The sequence below is a fragment of the Ictalurus punctatus genome, chromosome 10, assembly GCF_001660625.3.
Source record: "Ictalurus punctatus breed USDA103 chromosome 10, Coco_2.0, whole genome shotgun sequence".
NCBI lineage: Eukaryota > Metazoa > Chordata > Actinopteri > Siluriformes > Ictaluridae > Ictalurus > Ictalurus punctatus.
In genome coordinates this window covers 28,678,975-28,697,500 of record NC_030425.2, presented here as the reverse complement: position 1 = coordinate 28,697,500, position 18,526 = coordinate 28,678,975, and the positions used below count along the sequence as shown (strand labels likewise).

The 18,526-nt window shown below is 42.6% G+C and overlaps 1 protein-coding gene across 1 annotated transcript in view; it reads left to right on the top strand.

Annotated features, from left to right (window-relative positions):
* Nucleotides 1-13,007, top strand: part of LOC108271063 (adhesion G-protein coupled receptor G5) — a 27,775-nt gene extending 14,768 nt beyond the window's left edge. The window contains exons 5-14 of the mRNA XM_017478294.3: nt 912-1,026; nt 2,638-2,760; nt 3,574-3,684; nt 7,280-7,322; nt 7,443-7,546; nt 9,217-9,335; nt 9,455-9,714; nt 10,253-10,352; nt 10,470-10,741; nt 11,282-13,007. Of these exons, the coding sequence (XP_017333783.1) occupies nt 912-1,026; nt 2,638-2,760; nt 3,574-3,684; nt 7,280-7,322; nt 7,443-7,546; nt 9,217-9,335; nt 9,455-9,714; nt 10,253-10,352; nt 10,470-10,741; nt 11,282-11,412 (1,378 nt within the window). The 3' untranslated portion in view covers nt 11,413-13,007. The remainder of the gene's footprint in view (nt 1-911; nt 1,027-2,637; nt 2,761-3,573; nt 3,685-7,279; nt 7,323-7,442; nt 7,547-9,216; nt 9,336-9,454; nt 9,715-10,252; nt 10,353-10,469; nt 10,742-11,281) is intronic.
* Nucleotides 13,008-18,526: the final 5,519 nt, after the last annotated feature.

Here is an 18,526-nt window from a genome sequence, read left to right as displayed (position 1 = left end):
AGAAATACGATGCAGGAAAGTGTTCTCTGTGAACAGCGAACAGTTCCTTCACAAACAGGAAGAACAGAAGCACGTTCCAGGAAACTATAAATCGTGTTTTGGGGTTACGTGTAGCACAGTGCGTACTTATAAAAAAAGAACAAGTGCACAAAAAAAAAAAGAGAAAATCCCACGGAGCCTTACAAACGTTTCCTGTAAATATTCGGGCCGGATTTAATGAGGCTTTATTAATCACATGTACGCTACAGAGCGGTGAAATCCGTTTTTCTTCGCATACCCCAAGTTGGGGTCGGAGCGCTGGTTAAACCGTGATACAGCGCCCCCTGGAGGGGAGAGGGTTAAGGGCCTTGCTCAGGGGCCCAACGGCGGCAGCTTGGCGGCGCTGGGACTCGAACCCCCGACCTTCCGATCGGCGACCGCCACTCCACCACCGCCCCTATGGATATATCATTCAGAGTAACGCAGTATCCAGGCGCCGATCCATTAAAGGTTTGCGTGTGTAAACTTGAAAAACAGCCACGGAAAGACACGCAGGATTATTTCCTAACAGGGTCTACGGAGGATTTTTTAAATAATAGTTTATAAATGATCTGTTGTAGATGTAGAAAGTAAATTATTCATAAAAAAAAAAAAAAAAAAAGTCAACCATTACAAAGATCTTAATCTCCTCATGCCATTACATTACGATGCTAGTTACCCCTGTTTGATGTATTTTCTAATTCTATGATAAAAACTCGACACCGAGCATCATTTAGGATCGAAAACGCAACGAAAGATATGAGATTGTTGAAAAATACCCGATGAGCACGCTGTCCTGACGATCGCGTGGCATTTCTTTTAAATAATGCGTCTGTTTATAATAGTATTAATAATAAATGTGTGTGTGTGTGTGTGTGTGTGTGTGTGTATAGGGTAGAGGAGGTCATGATGAGGTCGACCGAGGTCGGGTATGTGGATCTGCCGTGCGTTCAGGGCACCGTGATCGAGATGACGGAAGATTTCGCAGGAGATAACATCACTCTGCCGGTAAGCAGCTCCGCCCCTTTCTTCTGAATTCGTCTGCACAGCGTTGCTGCGCGTACAGCCAGCTCCATAAACGTTCGCACACTGACGAAGCGCGTGTACCGCTCCGTATGGGGGGGTGAAATGAAATGACGATGACGGGCTACGAAGACTTTCAGCTTTAATCCAGGTCAGTTGAACAGTGTAGGAATTACAGCACTTTTAATGTGTAGCCCCTCCCCTTTTTAAGAGACCGAAAGTAAGCTGTTCCACGGTCGGGGGTGTGTTACGTCCCTACGATTTCACATATAAGTGCAGCTGTCCCTGCCGGTGGAGCAAACCGTCGTTAGGGTGAAATATCAAAACAAACCCATCAGAGAGATCATAGAAACGTCAGGTGTGGCCAAATCGACTATTTGTTACATTCGTAAAAAAAAAGAAAGAAGTCACCGGTGAGCTCGGGGACGCCAAAATACCCAGAAGACCACAGATTACAGCTGTGGTGGATGACAGAATAGTTCTCACCCTGGTGATGTAAAAGCCCTTCGGAACAACTGGCCAGATGAGGGACATCCTCCAGGAGGTAGGTATACCTGTGTCAGAGTGAACTATCGTGAGAAAACCTCATCAGAGTAAATACAGAGGGTTGACTACAAGATGTACACTATTGGTCATTTTCAAAAACAGGAAGACCGGAAACATTGAAAAAAAAAAGAATCCCGTACGACTGGAGAGATGAGGCAAAGATCAACCTGTACTCGAATGATGGGAAGAGGAGAGTATGGAGGAGGGAAGGAACCGCCCGTGATCCGAAGCGTCCCACCTCGTCACCTGGTTCTCTCGTCTTCGTCGATGATGTGATGAGAGTGTACAGGGCCATATTATCCGTTCACATTCAGACGGATGCTTCAGAACCCACCGTACGGAGCTTCACACCGCAGGTGGACAATGACCTGAACTTCAAAAGCAGCCCAAGAGGGTTTTTTTTATTTATTTATTTTTTTTGAAGGCAACGAAGTGGAATGTCCTGCACGGGACGAGTCAATCACCCGACCCTGATCCAGCTGAGCGGCATTTCACCCGCTGAAGGTAAAACCGAAGGAAGGACACCCCGAGAGCAGGCAGGGACGGAAGACGGCTGCAGTAAAAGACCTGACAGAACATCATATCTGTATACCATGTTGATATTCCTGTAAAGCTGCTTTGAGACAATGTCTATTGTAAAAAGCGCTACACAAATAAAATTGAATTGAACTGAATTGAATCACCGGGGAAGATTCTTCACAAGATTCGGGAGGATCTTGGATCAAAGCATTTGCAACCGAGCATTGTAATGACAATATCATTTATGATGCTAGCTTGTCCAATTACTTTTGGTCCGTTAAAAAAAAAATAGAAGTGACCACTTTATTTATTTTTTTTTTTTTAAAGTGCTGTAACTCTTACACCATTCAGCTCATTGGGACGTGAAACCCCCCACCCCCCCACCCCAAAAAAAAAAAAAAGAAAGCTGAAAGTCTGCGGTTTTGATCGTTTAACTCATAACTCCGGTATACAGTGCTACACCACTAAAGTAACCCAGACGTCGATGGACCCGACCGTATACGTAATGTCAATATCGATCTGACGCTCCAGGCTCCGAGGGGTGTATCATCAGAGAGGATCCCGTCAGTGCACTTACCCACCTGCCTCAAACCCGCCAAGAGACGGAAATCCAAGGTGGTGTGTAGCTTCTACAAGAACAGCACGTTTTTCCAGGTACAGTCTTTCTGTGTTTCTCACACCAATAAATTATATTACCGATGAAGTCAGGGTCATCTGGAGTCTTGTGTATGAATAAGCCGTCTTTATTTATTTCACATTCTACGAGTAGAAGGTGCGTCCGTTTAAAATGATGTAAACGTTTGAGGAGACATCTTTAAATGTAACACATATTCGAATGCGCTTTTTTTTTTTTGTTGTTTTTTTTGAAGTGGACATTTTGCTTTAAATATCCAGCTGAAAAACAGTGAAATTCAGTAGGAAACTCAGCTCCTTGTTTTATTTATTTGACGGTAAGAATCTGGTTCAGGGGAATCACATTTTTAAGACCCGATGCAAGAAAACACAAAGAGAAACGTCATAATAAGAATGAGGTGATCGATTAAAAGAAACGATAATAAAATGGGTAAAATGAAACGAACATATACACGGTGAAAGCTCGTTTAACTCCAGAAAATTCGAGGAAACGAATGAATTCGGAATTTCTACGCCGATAAAGCAGTTTCTTTGAGCCAGCTACGCTTAAATATGACAAGAACTCGTTTTTAAATGACAGACTTTGAGTTCAATTTTTGTTATATTTAAGCGCGTCTGGCTCAAAGAAACTGATTTAGCGACGTAAAAATTCCGAGGTGATTCGTTCCCTCGGGTCTTCGGAGTTAAATTGAACTTATCCGGGTTTTTACAGTGTGTTATTATAAAGACGAACGTCCTCGGAGGCGTTTGCGTGGTGAATGCGGGTCGGTATTCAGGTGGCGGGGATCGAATACGAGATAAACGGTTTCGTCTGTGACGTGTGTCTGCGTGCAGAAAAGTTCTCGCGGGATTTTAGAAGACGTTGTTGGGATTTCGGTGGAAAACGAGATCATCACGAACCTCCCGGAGCCCGTCAGAATCAAGTTTCATCACCCGGGACTCGCGGTGAGTGTGTATGTGTGTGTGTGTGTGTGTGTGTGTGTGTGTTTGTGTTTAAGTCACATGACAGTGCAAACATTGCCACTCCACGGCAAACACGTCCGAACACAACGCCACACTGAAGTGGTTATGACACGTTGATAAGCAGAGGCGTCGTGTTATTTCTCTTTCCCTTTAAACAGTCAGAGTGAAAGAGCACTCGAGTGCGTGTGGAGGTGAAGAACGAGGAACGTGAGAAATGACAGAAGACAGACAAAAGAAAGAAACAGAGCTGATTTTATATCGGGTTTTTTTTTTTTTTTTTTTTTTTTTTTAATCAACAGTGACCTCAAAAAGTATTTCTACACTTACAAAAACGTTTGAGTTTCAAACCAAGCGCAAGGAGATAAAAGTGAAGCCTGGGTTGGTGTGAGGAACTAAACCGTGTGGTTACTGTGTAGAATCAAGAAAGACTTTGCATCAGACATCAACCACAGGCAACTAGAGCAAAAACTATTCAAAACAGGATCATGAGTACAGATGGAGAGTGATACAGCGGAAACCGTTGATCAACCTCAAGAACGAGAAGGATGAAATTTGCAAAAGAACATGCACAGAAAGACAGCAGCTTCTGGAGAATGGTCTCATCTTCAGATGGATCCAAATGGAACTTGCATTTGTATGGAGAACTCGCACGGATCTGATGGTAGACTGTATGGAGAACTTGTACGGATCTGATGGTAGAGCGTTTGTATGGAGAACTCGCACGGATCTGATGGTAGAGCGTTTGTATGGAGAACTCGCACGGATCTGATGGTAGACTGTATGTATGGAGAACTTGTACGGATCTGATGGTAGACTGTATGGAGAACTCGCACGGATCTGATGGTAGACTGTATGGAGAACTCGCACGGATCTGATGGTAGACTGTATGTATGGAGAACTTGTACGGATCTGATGGTAGAGCGTTTGTATGGAGAACTCGCACGGATCTGATGGTAGAGCGTTTGTATGGAGAACTCGCACGGATCTGATGTTAGACTGTATGTATGGAGAACTTGTACGGATCTGATGGTAGACTGTATGTATGGAGAACTTGTACGGATCTGATGGTAGACTGTATGGAGAACTTGTACGGATCTGATGGTAGACTGTATGTATGGAGAACTCGCACGGATCTGATGGTAGAGCGTTTGTATGGAGAACTCGCACGGATCTGATGGTAGAGCGTTTGTATGGAGAACTCGCACGGATCTGATGGTAGAGCGTTTGTATGGAGAACTCGCACGGATCTGATGTTAGACTGTATGTATGGAGAACTTGTACGGATCTGATGGTAGACTGTTTGTATGGAGAACTCGCACGGATCTGATGGTAGACTGTATGTATGGAGAACTCGCACGGATCTGATGGTAGAGCGTTTGTATGGAGAACTCGCACGGATCTGATGGTAGAGCGTTTGTATGGAGAACTCGCACGGATCTGATGGTAGAGTGTTTGTATGGAGAACTCGCACGGATCTGATGGTAGACTGTATGGAGAACTCGCACGGATCTGATGGTAGAGCGTTTGTATGGAGAACTCGCACGGATCTGATGGTAGAGCGTTTGTATGGAGAACTCGCACGGATCTGATGTTAGACTGTATGTATGGAGAACTTGTACGGATCTGATGGTAGACTGTATGGAGAACTCGCACGGATCTGATGGTAGACTGTATGGAGAACTCGCACGGATCTGATGGTAGACTGTATGTATGGAGAACTCGCACGGATCTGATGGTAGACTGTATGTATGGAGAACTCGCACGGATCTGATGGTAGAGCGTTTGTATGGAGAACTCGCACGGATCTGATGTTAGACTGTATGTATGGAGAACTTGTACGGATCTGATGGTAGACTGTATGTATGGAGAACTTGTACGGATCTGATGGTAGACTGTATGGAGAACTTGTACGGATCTGATGGTAGACTGTATGTATGGAGAACTCGCACGGATCTGATGGTAGAGCGTTTGTATGGAGAACTCGCACGGATCTGATGGTAGAGCGTTTGTATGGAGAACTCGCACGGATCTGATGGTAGAGCGTTTGTATGGAGAACTCGCACGGATCTGATGGTAGAGCGTTTGTATGGAGAACTCGCACGGATCTGATGTTAGACTGTATGTATGGAGAACTTGTACGGATCTGATGGTAGACTGTTTGTATGGAGAACTCGCACGGATCTGATGGTAGACTGTATGTATGGAGAACTCGCACGGATCTGATGGTAGAGCGTTTGTATGGAGAACTCGCACGGATCTGATGGTAGAGCGTTTGTATGGAGAACTCGCACGGATCTGATGGTAGAGTGTTTGTATGGAGAACTCGCACGGATCTGATGGTAGACTGTATGGAGAACTCGCACGGATCTGATGGTAGAGCGTTTGTATGGAGAACTCGCACGGATCTGATGGTAGAGCGTTTGTATGGAGAACTCGCACGGATCTGATGTTAGACTGTATGTATGGAGAACTTGTACGGATCTGATGGTAGACTGTATGGAGAACTCGCACGGATCTGATGGTAGAGCGTTTGTATGGAGAACTCGCACGGATCTGATGGTAGAGCGTTTGTATGGAGAACTCGCACGGATCTGATGGTAGAGTGTTTGTATGGAGAACTCGCACGGATCTGATGGTAGACTGTATGGAGAACTCGCACGGATCTGATGGTAGAGCGTTTGTATGGAGAACTCGCACGGATCTGATGGTAGAGCGTTTGTATGGAGAACTCGCACGGATCTGATGGTAGACTGTATGGAGAACTCGCACGGATCTGATGGTAGAGTGTTTGTATGGAGAACTCGCACGGATCTGATGGTAGACTGTATGTATGGAGAACTCGCACGGATCTGATGGTAGAGCGTTTGTATGGAGAAAGTCAGGAGCAGGATTACTTTCACAACAAGGTAGGAAGCTGTGGCTGTTTCTCCTACACCAACACCTTCCGGCTGTTTCCGAGCTTGTGTTCATCGATGGCATCATGAACTCAGAAGTGTACAGAGACATTCTGGATCCAAACTTGCAGAAATCAGCAAAGAGCAAAGTGGATTTCTCAGCAGGATAACGATCCAAAGCACCAGCTGCCTTTAGAAACTAAACTCTGTCGAGCATCCCTGAGATGCAGTGAAGAAGAACTGAGTGCACTGTGTGAACTGAAAGTTGGAGGAAACTTCCACAGTAACCGTTACAGAAACTGATGCCCAGATGCTCTGAAGAAGTTCTGCAAAACAAACGATGGCAAGCTAAATACTAAAACACCGTCACTGTGATATTTAACCAAGCCACTATTCAGTGTCCAGATCTGTTATTTATCTCATTTTGAACATCCGTCATTCTTATATTTTTAAACGTAACGATCGATATGTTTGAAAAGCGTGCTAATGGCGTCTTTCTCCAAAAACAAACGCCACTTGGTTTGACATGTTGTTTTGTAATGCAGTGAAATTCTTACATTAATACGTGCGCCTTAAATGTATGGATACTTTTTTGGGGCCAGTGCAGGTGTTTTTAAGTGTTTCCTGTTGTTTACTGTCGTGACATTTCTGGCTCTTTTTTCTTTTGTTCTTTTTTTTTACAGAAAACACAGAGGAGAAAATGTGTTTCCTGGGATACAAGAAAAGGTAAAAACCTCCTCGGAGTCTAGTCTAGGTCTGGAGAAAATCGTGCGCGTGCGCGCGCACGTGTGTGTGAGATATCAGACGAGACGTGACGTGTCTGTGACCCGTTTCTCTGCCGTGTAGATAACGAGGTCGTGTGGAGGGAGACGGGTTGCATAACGCTTCCGTTCGGCGCAGACGAGACAGAATGCTGCTGTAATCACCTCACGTACTTCGCTATTCTTGTGGTGAGTGACGAGTTCAGATGGAATTTCAGATGATTTCAGGCACGTACAGACAGCTACAAAATTATCGGCGCCCCAGCATAAAAAATGAGTGGAAAAACAAACAAAAAATGACCTGTATTAATGAGCAAGATGGACAGCTGTTGTTGTTATATTCACTTGTTTGTTTGTTTTCGAATAAATTAAATGAAATACCGGTTTCTAAATTATTGGCACTCCACCGAGAGGCTTCCGCTAATGTCGGAGATGCGTGCACATACTCTCACGACGTTTTCTTCTCCGGTGTACGCCGCAGTGTTTGACTGCGGAGAAAAATAAGTACACCCTTCCTACTTCCACAATCATTAAGAGAGAAATCAGCAGCCGGGTGTTGTATCTAATGAATTATTAGGTAGGAGAATTGTTAGGAATGGGCGGAGAAGCAATCGTTGCCGCTCATCGATCCGGGAAGGGTCATAAGGCCGTCTCCAAACAATTTGAAATTCACCGTTCTGCTGCGAGAAGGGTTGTTTACGAACGGAGAGCCTTCGAGCCAGGTGCCAATCTTTCCAGGAGTGAACATCCCTGCAAATTCAGTTCAAAGTCAGAACGCTCAGAGATATAAAGAAAACCCCCCCAGACGTACATTTTAAGAGAGCTGTGCATAAACTAATGCCCTCAAAACAGCAATGAACTGAAGCAATGATGTAAAGAAGAGTGGAGCGACGTTTCTGAAAGACTTTTGTTGTTGCTAAAGGTGCTGAATTACAGGGTGCACTTATTTCTTCCCAGCTGGTTTCTGAATAGTGGTTTAGTTTTAGGGGAAAAAATGACTACATGTTGAAATCTGTAATCTGAAGACCGCACAGTTGTTATTTAGGCCTGATAAATAAAACTGGGTGAACTTTGCCCACTACAGATACGGTCATGTGAAAAATAAGTACACCCCATGGAAATTGTTGGGTTTTTTTGACATATTCGATCCTCTTCGAAACAGTCACATGGAAAAAGTAAGTACACCCCGACATTTATCACACCTTCAAATTGCATAAAATTGTACTCAGGTGTTGAAGATTGAGTGCCAGTAATCAGAACCTGCTTAGGGAGTGCAGGGTGAACCGGTCTTATTTATACCCCTCTCTTATCTAGTGTCTAGTGTTCCGTTTGTTATTGAGGTGTGTGGTCATCATGCCAAGATCTAAAGAGGCGTGGGAGGCATGCCAGGAAAAAGCATTTGCAAGACTTGCAAGACAGTGCGTCATCTGAAAAACCGCTCGCTTCATACCAACTGTGAGGCACGGCGGTGGAAATGTTATGGTTTGAGGTCGCTTTGCCGCGTCAGGGGCTGGACAGCCTGCGTACATCGATTCAGCTATTCAATTATTGACTAACAAAATTACATTATTATACATGTATTTCTAAATTAGTATAGTATTAGTATTTTTAAAGCAAAATAAATAAATAAATAAATAAATCAATAGTGTTCTATAAAAGAACTGTTTTTTCGGGGTGTGTAATGTTTATTTCATAGAATAGTTTTTGCCCATTCTTTTGAAGGGTGCCAATAATTACGGAGTGACTGTACTACACCTTGCCGACCTCAAATAAATGTACTTTCATTACCTTGGATTTTAAAGGGCATTTGTCAGGAGAGAAATCTTTAATGTCGGTTATATCTCCGTCTTCTGCTGTAGGATCTGAACCCTACGAGGAATGTGCGCCACCTGGAGGCTCTCACCTTCATTACAGCGGTGTGCTGCGCCATATCCATCACCAGCTGTGCCGTTCTCTTCGTATCACTCTGCCGACAGAGGTCAGAGGTCATTCTGACGGTATAGCCGTAACGTGACGTCTGTGCGCTGTTGTGAAACGGGTTGTAGAAGGTGTTAGAAGAACCGAATAAACACTTCGGATTTTGGTTTGTTTTTTCAGGAAATTGAAGAACCAGTCGAGTCTGGTGCATCGTGGTCTGGTCGTGGCTATGTTCTTCCTCCTCGTTCTCTTCATCCTCACCGGCACCGTGGCCAACGCCGCATCCGACAGCGTGTGTCGCTTCATCGGCGGCCTGCTGCACTACACGCTCCTCAGCGTCCTCTGCTGGATGGCTGTGGAAGTGATTCACACCTTCTGGATGATGTACATGGTGTTTAATCCGTCACCAAAGCCATGGATCTGGTACCTGCTGGGATTCGGTACGTTTACCCGCTAATTCTCAGAGCAAGGTGTGTGAAAGTTTCAACAGCGAGAAATTCTGGAGCAACCCTTAGAGTTTTTTAAGGCAAACGTTTTCAAATTTAGTTGAATTTAGACGCAGGATTTTTGAAAATACCAGCTTGGAGTTTTTCAAAATGAAAAATGAAGGTAACAATCCAAGCAGTAGAAAAACTAACCCCCCCTCCCCCCCCTCCCTTTTGGGTTTATATGAATTTAGGCTTTCCTTGGATTTTTTCAACCAATACTTAAGTTTCAGAAAGGTGAATCGTATGAAGACGTATGAAAATACGAATCAACGAATAGATAAATAAGACTAAAATGCTTTTTGTCCTCCGCATTGTGAACTCTGTAATTTTACATCAGGGCGGCACGTGAGGTTTATGAATAATTAATAACTACAAACGAAATGAGCCTTGTTTTTGTTTGTGTATTGTGGAGAAATCTGATCCTGCCGTATGAGCTATGATGAAAGAACGTCCTTGATTTGGAATCTTGTCATCTCCGCGTCCGTTCCAGGTGTTCCAGCTCTGCCGGTTCTTTTTCTGGGATCCGTCGGAGACATTTATGGCCAGAGGACGGTGAAGTCCGACGATGTTCTCGAAACTCCGTATCGCATGTAAGGCATAAAAATCATTTCACGGTCTGCGCGTACGTGGATTATTTGGATTCTCGATAATAATAATAATAATAATAATAATAATAATAATAATAATAATGTGGGGTGTGGGTTCAGGTGCTGGATGACGGACTCTCGCTCGGCTCTGATGGCTCACTTCATCATCAACATGGGCCTGCTGGTGGCGGTGGTGAGCTCTGGCCTGGTCATGCTTCTCCTGGTGTTCAGGAAGATCCGTCACCGGGACGAGTGGAAGAGGAACCGCGTGGCCTTCCTCAGCATCTGGGGTCTCAGCTGTCTGTTCGGTTCCACCTGGGCTCTCGCATTCTTCACGTCTGAAGCCTCAGAAACCGTCCTCTTCCTCTTCTGCATCATTAACTCGTTACAGGGTGAGTTTCTGGTTTCCCGTTCGCCGTACCGAGCGGTTTTAAGGGCGGCGCCAGTGTTTATGTGGCAGAAATTTCCTGTAGAGATGATATCAGGACCGAAAGTTCCTGCTGTGTGTTTACTTTATAAGCTGTTGAACCCCTGGAGTTTAGTGCAGGTCTGAAAGCCTTCGTTCAGCCCAGCCCGACTATTTTCGGGAATCGATGGTAAATTATGAGATACATTTTGAATCGGATTAATTCACGAAGGAGGGCTGTATGATTCGTCATATCATGTTAAAATATGAAACGGATCATCACGTGGTGTAACTGCCAACACAGCACTCAACGGTAATCAATCGATGAAATCAGTAGAAGTTTTTAATCAAGTTGACGGATTAAAACGTAGAGAAATATCCTGTGATATAAGTGGAAACGATTAAATCGATTCAAATACTGTAGGATTTGTAATAGAACGGTACCTTCTGAAAGAAATCTCTCGAAGTGAACTGTTATGGATCGGTTAGAGCGCTGTATGATTTTCATGGAAATGAATCTGTCCAGGATTTTTCCTCATGCTGCGGTTCTTCGCCCTGGAGTGGATACAGAAGAGCTCTCGGTCCAGTTCCGACTTCAGCAGCACCGGATCCACACGACAGCACATGCTGCAAGCTCAGGAGAACAACCAGGAGTGACCTCCTGAACAAGTGACTCTCATATAAAAAGCTAGGAGTGTGTCGAGGTGTCCTTTTAGAAGCAGTTCTCCGAGACGGGCGTTTATAAAGATTTATAGTTCAGCATTAGACCCTGCTGGTCAGGTCTGTGGCGGTGCACTGAAGAAAGAACGGAAAAAAAACAGACCCAAAAAATAAAAAAAAAAATAAAAAAAAAAGCTTCCTCGACATTAAGCTGCGTATTCGACTGTGTAAACCCTGAACATTTCTCACGCCTTGTGATCTCATTCTGTCGTTAGCACTTTAGTTTTATTCCTGACGCTCTGACTACTGTTCAGAAATACTGTGTCCATTTTTAGATAGAATGGAAGGTAGATTTTATAAAAAAAACAAAAAAATTAAAAAAAAATAATTAAAATATAAAATGATTTATTGGTTACAATCTGGGGATAAACCCGACACGACCTTTATATATATATATATATATATATATATATATATATATATATAGTTTATTGCACTGGACATTAACTTTAAATTTATTCCTAATTCACTCACAGAAACTTTCAACTAAATAAAAAAAATGAAATAATCGTATCCTGCGTTCCGCTCCTGAGTTTGTGTAAATCTGCGTGTGACGTCACATTATTTCACTTACATGCCAACGTGGGACGAAATTAAACGAAGACATAAGACCGGCCGTTTAATCGGGATAAAAGTAATGGCTCCCTGTAAAAAGAGGAGGAGTTAGCGCGTGCGGTTTTATTTACGGTAGCCGACGAGCCGCAGTGGCTGGGCTGAGCCGCGTTGTTAGATCTAGGAGGAGCTCTTTCACCGTCCGCTCGCCGTTTTGCGAACTTTCGTGGGCGTGGCCGAATGTAACTGTGAACGTGAACCGTGAACGCTCTTGGTAATCGCAGCCGATCGGGCGTTTATCGGTGCACAAGCGCGAACTGTAAATCTGGAAGGGACTGTGAGGTCTGTTGGGACGCATCTTTAGTCAACGGTGAGAAATGAGACCCGGTGTTGGCGCCGTTACAGGAGTAGAGCTCACACTCTGACGAAGCTTCATTAATCCACGACTATAATAGGTTAGTGTTAGTGTGTGATGAGTCGTCATCACGGCGTAAATGCAGATTTACAGGCCATATAAAGTAAACATCAACGCTTGATTGTAAGTATTTCTAACGGTAAACGAGCGGGTCATTCGAACCCGATCCCGAGTTCACGGTGTGTCGTTGGATTTTAGCGGAAATGTGTGGAGTATCATTTTCCTCTTTGAAACTGACAGTTTGCGATTCTCAATTAGAAAAAAAAAAAAAAAATGTGCATAGTAAAAAAACGTAATCATTTATCATCTTATATTCAAGTCTTTCTGAAGATTTATGATTTGAAAATAAAGAGCTAGATTTTCTATTGCTTGATTTATTTTTTTTTTTTTTATGCAAATTTTTTGAAAGATGTGAATGTAGAGTGAATATATTTAACGATCCGAGCTCTTTTCATCATTATATTCATATTTAAGCTATGAACGTCATTATTTCAAGTTCAGGAGAATTTCCTACACTGAAGCTGAGCATTTTTTTTTTTAAGCGAATAAATACGTTTTTAAAGTTGTTGTTGTTGTTGTTGTTGTTTTTTTGTATTTGTGTGTGATTGATATCGAGGTGATTATTATGTTGTGCGCAGCGATAAATAAAAGCCGATGACATTATTCGTACGCGTAAGCCGTCTGTGGGTTTGTTTTGTTGTCGTTGTTGTTGTTTTTATTGATCGTTCATCTGTTTCTCGCGTTCCACTTTGAGACGTTAAGACTTTTATAGCTATAAAAAAAAGTTTTTTACTTTAAAGATGTCGGACCTTACATTTTACTGACAGCACATACTCATTTGCATATTCAGTAAGCTAGTACGCCTGGTCTAATTAATTGTAGCTATAACGTAACTTCTTGTCGTTTTTACGCCAGACTGTCACACAGCAACCTGATCACAGACTGGACGTGTTTCCTGACACAGAACCAGCGGGGGTGTCGATTTAGGAGAGCAGAACCACACTGTAAAAAAATATTTCTTGACTTTAGTAAGCTCAACTTATTTTACTCGGTCGATCCGCTTAATAGCCGATCTAGTTGCACTGACGTATTTAGACGAGTCGGCTCAACGTTTAATTATTTATATGGAATCACAGATGAGTTCAACACAGTGTATGCACTATCAACCGACCACATTACTGCTTACGTCACTTCCGCAAGCCGTCACGTTTCCTTCACAGGCGATCGAGCTTTGAGCTTCCGGTCAGTGGTTGTACACGTTTCTACTGGAGCCCATCGAGGTTGCACTTTCATCACATTTATAACGATTCTTTTCAGAATGGTGCTTACTTGTTATCCCGGGTGTCAAGTGAACCTGCGTTACTTGAAAGGAACAGCGACCTCTGTAGGCTCCGATACAAATTGCGTACAATTATGACTAAAAAAGTTTGAAAGATTTTTCCATTGTTCTACGTAGATGTAACGTTTGGCTTCAGGACACATTAATATACACGGTGGAATTGCATGGAATACTTTGATGCGGCCTTTATCTGCTGTTTGGACTGAAGTTCTGGCACCCATTCATTTACATTTTATGGACCCGTGTGTTCCGATGAAGACCCAGGCTTACAAATCATGGACGACCTGGGGTACATGATCAGTAAATGTTCATTTTTGGGTGAACTAACACTTTTAACGGCTTCTGATCATCATTACACGTTGGTCTGTGTGCTTCAGCGATATCTTATTGGTCCGCTTGTGTATAAGGCTTATACTGTGTGTTTGTAGACAATAAATGTACTGAACCTTTGAAGTGTGATAGTGCTGTGGGGTTTTTTTTTTTTTTTTTGGGGGGGGGGGGGGGGGGGGGTTAATTTTTTACTTTTATTCTCATTTTGGATGCAGTTTTATTTATTTAATGTACTAATATTGAGTACATCCAACTTAAATGCTAGTTGAGTCCAACTTAGTAGGACTCAAAGAAGAATAAAGAAGTTCAGAGGACTTAACTTAAGTGTTCCTAACTACGTTTTATAATTTACAATTACTTTTTTTATTTGTTGAGTGAACTTTTCTATTGAAGTTCACAAAACTCCAAAAAGCCAATGGAAAAAGGCCACTTAATATATTAAGTTGACTAAATTCCATTTTTAATTTTACTACATTTTTTTTTTTTTACAGTGCATGGTTTGGTTTTCATTCTACACATTAAAATCCTCCGCTGTTGCCTACAGCACAGTGTGGACTATTATTTATTTATTTATTTATTTATGTAAATTATATATATATATATATATATATATATATATATATATATATATATATATATATATATATATATATATATATAACAGCTTGCTGTTCTATATATATATAAATCACTAATAACGTACAACATATTATTTAACAAATGAATTAAATTATTTATATATATATATATATATATATATATATATATATATATATATATATTTATTTATTTTAAAGTGCACTATAAATCAGTGTACATTTTGTATGAAGGTTTAATGGGATAAAATAATTTGTGACAAAAATCTGTTTGCAGCGTTTGAGAAAAAACAAACAAACAAACAAAAAAAACCCCCAATAAATGATTATGTTTGCCATGTACTAAAAAATGTAATAGTTTAGTGTGTTAAATAATTAGGTAGCTGGTTAATTATACCAGATCAAGGGAAAACAAATTATCCCTAATTATAACCTCACGCTTCAATTACATTTTATTTACATTTGAATTCTTTAGCGCTTTTAACAGTGGACATTGTCACAAAGCAGATTTACATGAATATATAAGTTCAGGATATGGATTTTAAAGGTGTGGATTTATCCCTGATGTGCGAGACGGTGGCGACGGTGGTGAGGGAAAAACTCCCTGAGACGACAAGAGGAAGAAACCTTGAGAGGAACCGGACTCGGAAGGGAACCCGTCCTCATCTGGGCGACACCGGATAGTGCGATTATATATAAATAAATAAATAAATAAATAAATAAATCCCTTCTGTAAATGTGTACCATAGAGTCAAATAGTGCAGTTGTGTAACCAGGAATTTATGAGCTTATGAGTAACTTATGAACATGAGCGTCAGAGGTATTTCTGAATCGGTTCGAGTTCTAACTGAAGTCTGCCGTGTTCGGTGATTCAGAGACACGTCTGTCCCGTCATTTATTTATTTATCTTCAGCTCCCGGGATTGAGATGACGTCAGCGTGACCTGTCTGAAGGGCGACGTCGTTGTAAAGTGACGGAATGACCGCGCGAGTCCAGACACTAGAGGATGCTAGAACGTTCTCAACATTCTCATAAAACCATCCGTTCTGCATGTTGCGCAATCACTAAAAGAAAAACGTGGCTTCCGTTGACCAATCGGATTTCAGCAGATATCTGAGCACAGAATTTACCGCGTTAACAGAACGGATTAATATAATGGGGTCCATATCTAAGGAGGAATCTGCCGTGACACAAAGCCATCCGTGTCATTAGTGTGACTCGGGATGAACGGAGTGACGCGTTGCCGTATTCGAATGACTTTTTTCCGGATAACGCAGTAAAGTAATCACTGATTACTGTTACTGATGTCGGTAAAATGACATCACTTTCGTGCGTTACAAATTGAGGCTTAGCGGTTAGCACGTTCACGTCATACCTCCAGGGTCGGGGGTTCCATTCCCGTCTCTGCCCTGTGTGTGTGTGCGGACTTCGCGTGTTCTCCCCATGCTGCTGGGGTTCCCTCAGGGTTCTCCGGTTTCCTCCCCCAGTCCAAACACATGCATGACCTCGTCCGGGGTTTACACCCGCCTTGTGCCCCATGCTGCTAAATTTTAGCACGCGCTAAAATCACCGAAAGTACTACGAGTTTCACTTCGTAGTGTATTTTTGTAGGTTTGATAGGTCGCGACAGTAGCGCGAAAGTAAAGTAATGCGTACGTGGTACTCGACTCTGGTAAATCGGTACTCGGACTCGACACAGACTCTGGCGTTTTTGGACTCGGACGTTTTCTATGACCGTGTGAAAAGGAAGATTAAAATAAATAAATAACGACGTAAAAATCACGATAACAATCGGTTGAAGAATGTCTCTCCGGCCTCTTCGTACGAGAACAGAAATTGAGTTGGCTTATTACGCTCGGACGGTCAAATAAATAGGATTCATGCAAACAGTCGGTTCTGTCTTAGGCATGCATGTACATCTCAGGCGAATGTAAACAGTCGGGGTGAAATCGGAGGCGTGTCGGTACGGCATATCGCATCTGTGCATCAGGTCTTAAAGTGACGGCGGTCTAATAAACCTGCTGCTGTGTGTCATTAATGTTCATCACACACCTGAACGCACAGAGAAAATCCTTCACTCACTCCTCTGACTGAATAACATCAGTACATTTCATAACAATCACCGTATGTGTCATACTTACTTGACATTTTATTGCGTTATTCAATCTCTGTAGTATTTCTTACTTGAATACTATCGGTAGACCTACCCGAGAAAACGTATCGTTATGCTGAAATAAGAACGTAGTCGTATCGCCCGCCCGATTATTTTCATTTGCTATCAAATATTTGATGGATTATATCCAGATGTTTATGCTGGGTTTCATGCCATGGTGGCTTAGTGGTTAGGACGTTCGCCTCACACCTCCAGGGTGTGAGACGGGGGAACCTCGGGGGTTTGATTCCCACCTTGGTCCTGTGTGTGGAGTATGCATGTTCTCCCCGTGCTGCGGGGGTTTCCTCCGGGTACTCCGGTTTCCTCCCCCAGTCCAAACACATGCATGGTAGGCTGATCGGCGTGTCCGTAGTGTATGAATGAGTGTGTATGTGATTGTGCACCCTGTCCAGGGTGTACCCCGCCTTGTACCCCATGCTCCCTGGGATAGGCTCCAGGTTCCCTGTGACCCTCAAGGATAAAGGTGTAGAAGATGGATGGCTGGATTGTATACTGTATATTTTTTCTGTGCATTTCTGCCCGATCGTACAGCGCTTTGACACACCACTTTCTGGTGTTTTCCTCAAACGTGAACATCATTCATTAATTCGATTACAACACGCCTTACAACTAAGCTATAGTTACAATCCCTGAGACGCAAAAACTACACACCGATACACTCTATAGTTTCTAAACAAGCCCAGATTAAATGCATTTGAAAATCATTGAAAGTAATAACTTTAAATAAATACTGAGCTCAAATACACAACTCTGTGTTCATATTACATAGCTATGTTGTGGAACTGATTTAAATATTCTGTACGTGTTTAAGTATTATGTAAATTCACTTATACGACGCATTGAGCTTTTTTCTCATTTCCAAATCAAATTTCACTTCACGTTGTACGCACGTACAGTACAAATCGGTATAGTATCTCAGTGATGCTGATTTGTACCTGAGACGAATTTACTGTCTTTACCGTGTGTTTTTTTTTTTTTTTTTCCCTCTTTGATTTAACCGAACATCAGTGACAACACAGATTTGGCAAAGAGATGAAAGCAAGTGGAAGAGAAAGTCAATGTTGGTCAAATGTGGAAAAGAAAACCAAAAGAAAGTTGCAACAAGTCCCTGGAAAATTACACAACAGGGTTTTTACTGCAGTCCCTAAGTGACTTGGGGAGATCACTCAATTACAAAATTACACACACACACACACACACACACGCACACACACACACACACACACACACACACACACACACTCAGCACTGTTAAACAGAGGAATTTGCCAAATGTATGATGTCATATAGTAGATGAATTATTTATGAGTGTGTGTGTGCGTGTTATGTGTGTGTGCGCGTGTGTGTGTGTGTGTGTATGTGTGCATGTGTTATGTGCGTGTGTGTGTGTGTGTGCGCGCGTATGTGTGTGTGTGTGTGTGTGTGTGTGTGCGTGTGCCTGTATGTGTGTGTGTGTGTGTGTGTGTGTGTGTGTTATGTGCGTGTGTGTGTGTGTGTGCGCGTGTATGTGTGTGTGTTATGTCCGTGTGTGTGTGTGTGCGTGTGTTATGTGAGTGTGTGTGTGTGTGTGTGTGCGTGTGCCTGTATGTGTGTGTGTGTGTGTGTGTGTGTGTGTGTGTGTGTGTTATGTGCGTGTGTGTGTGTGT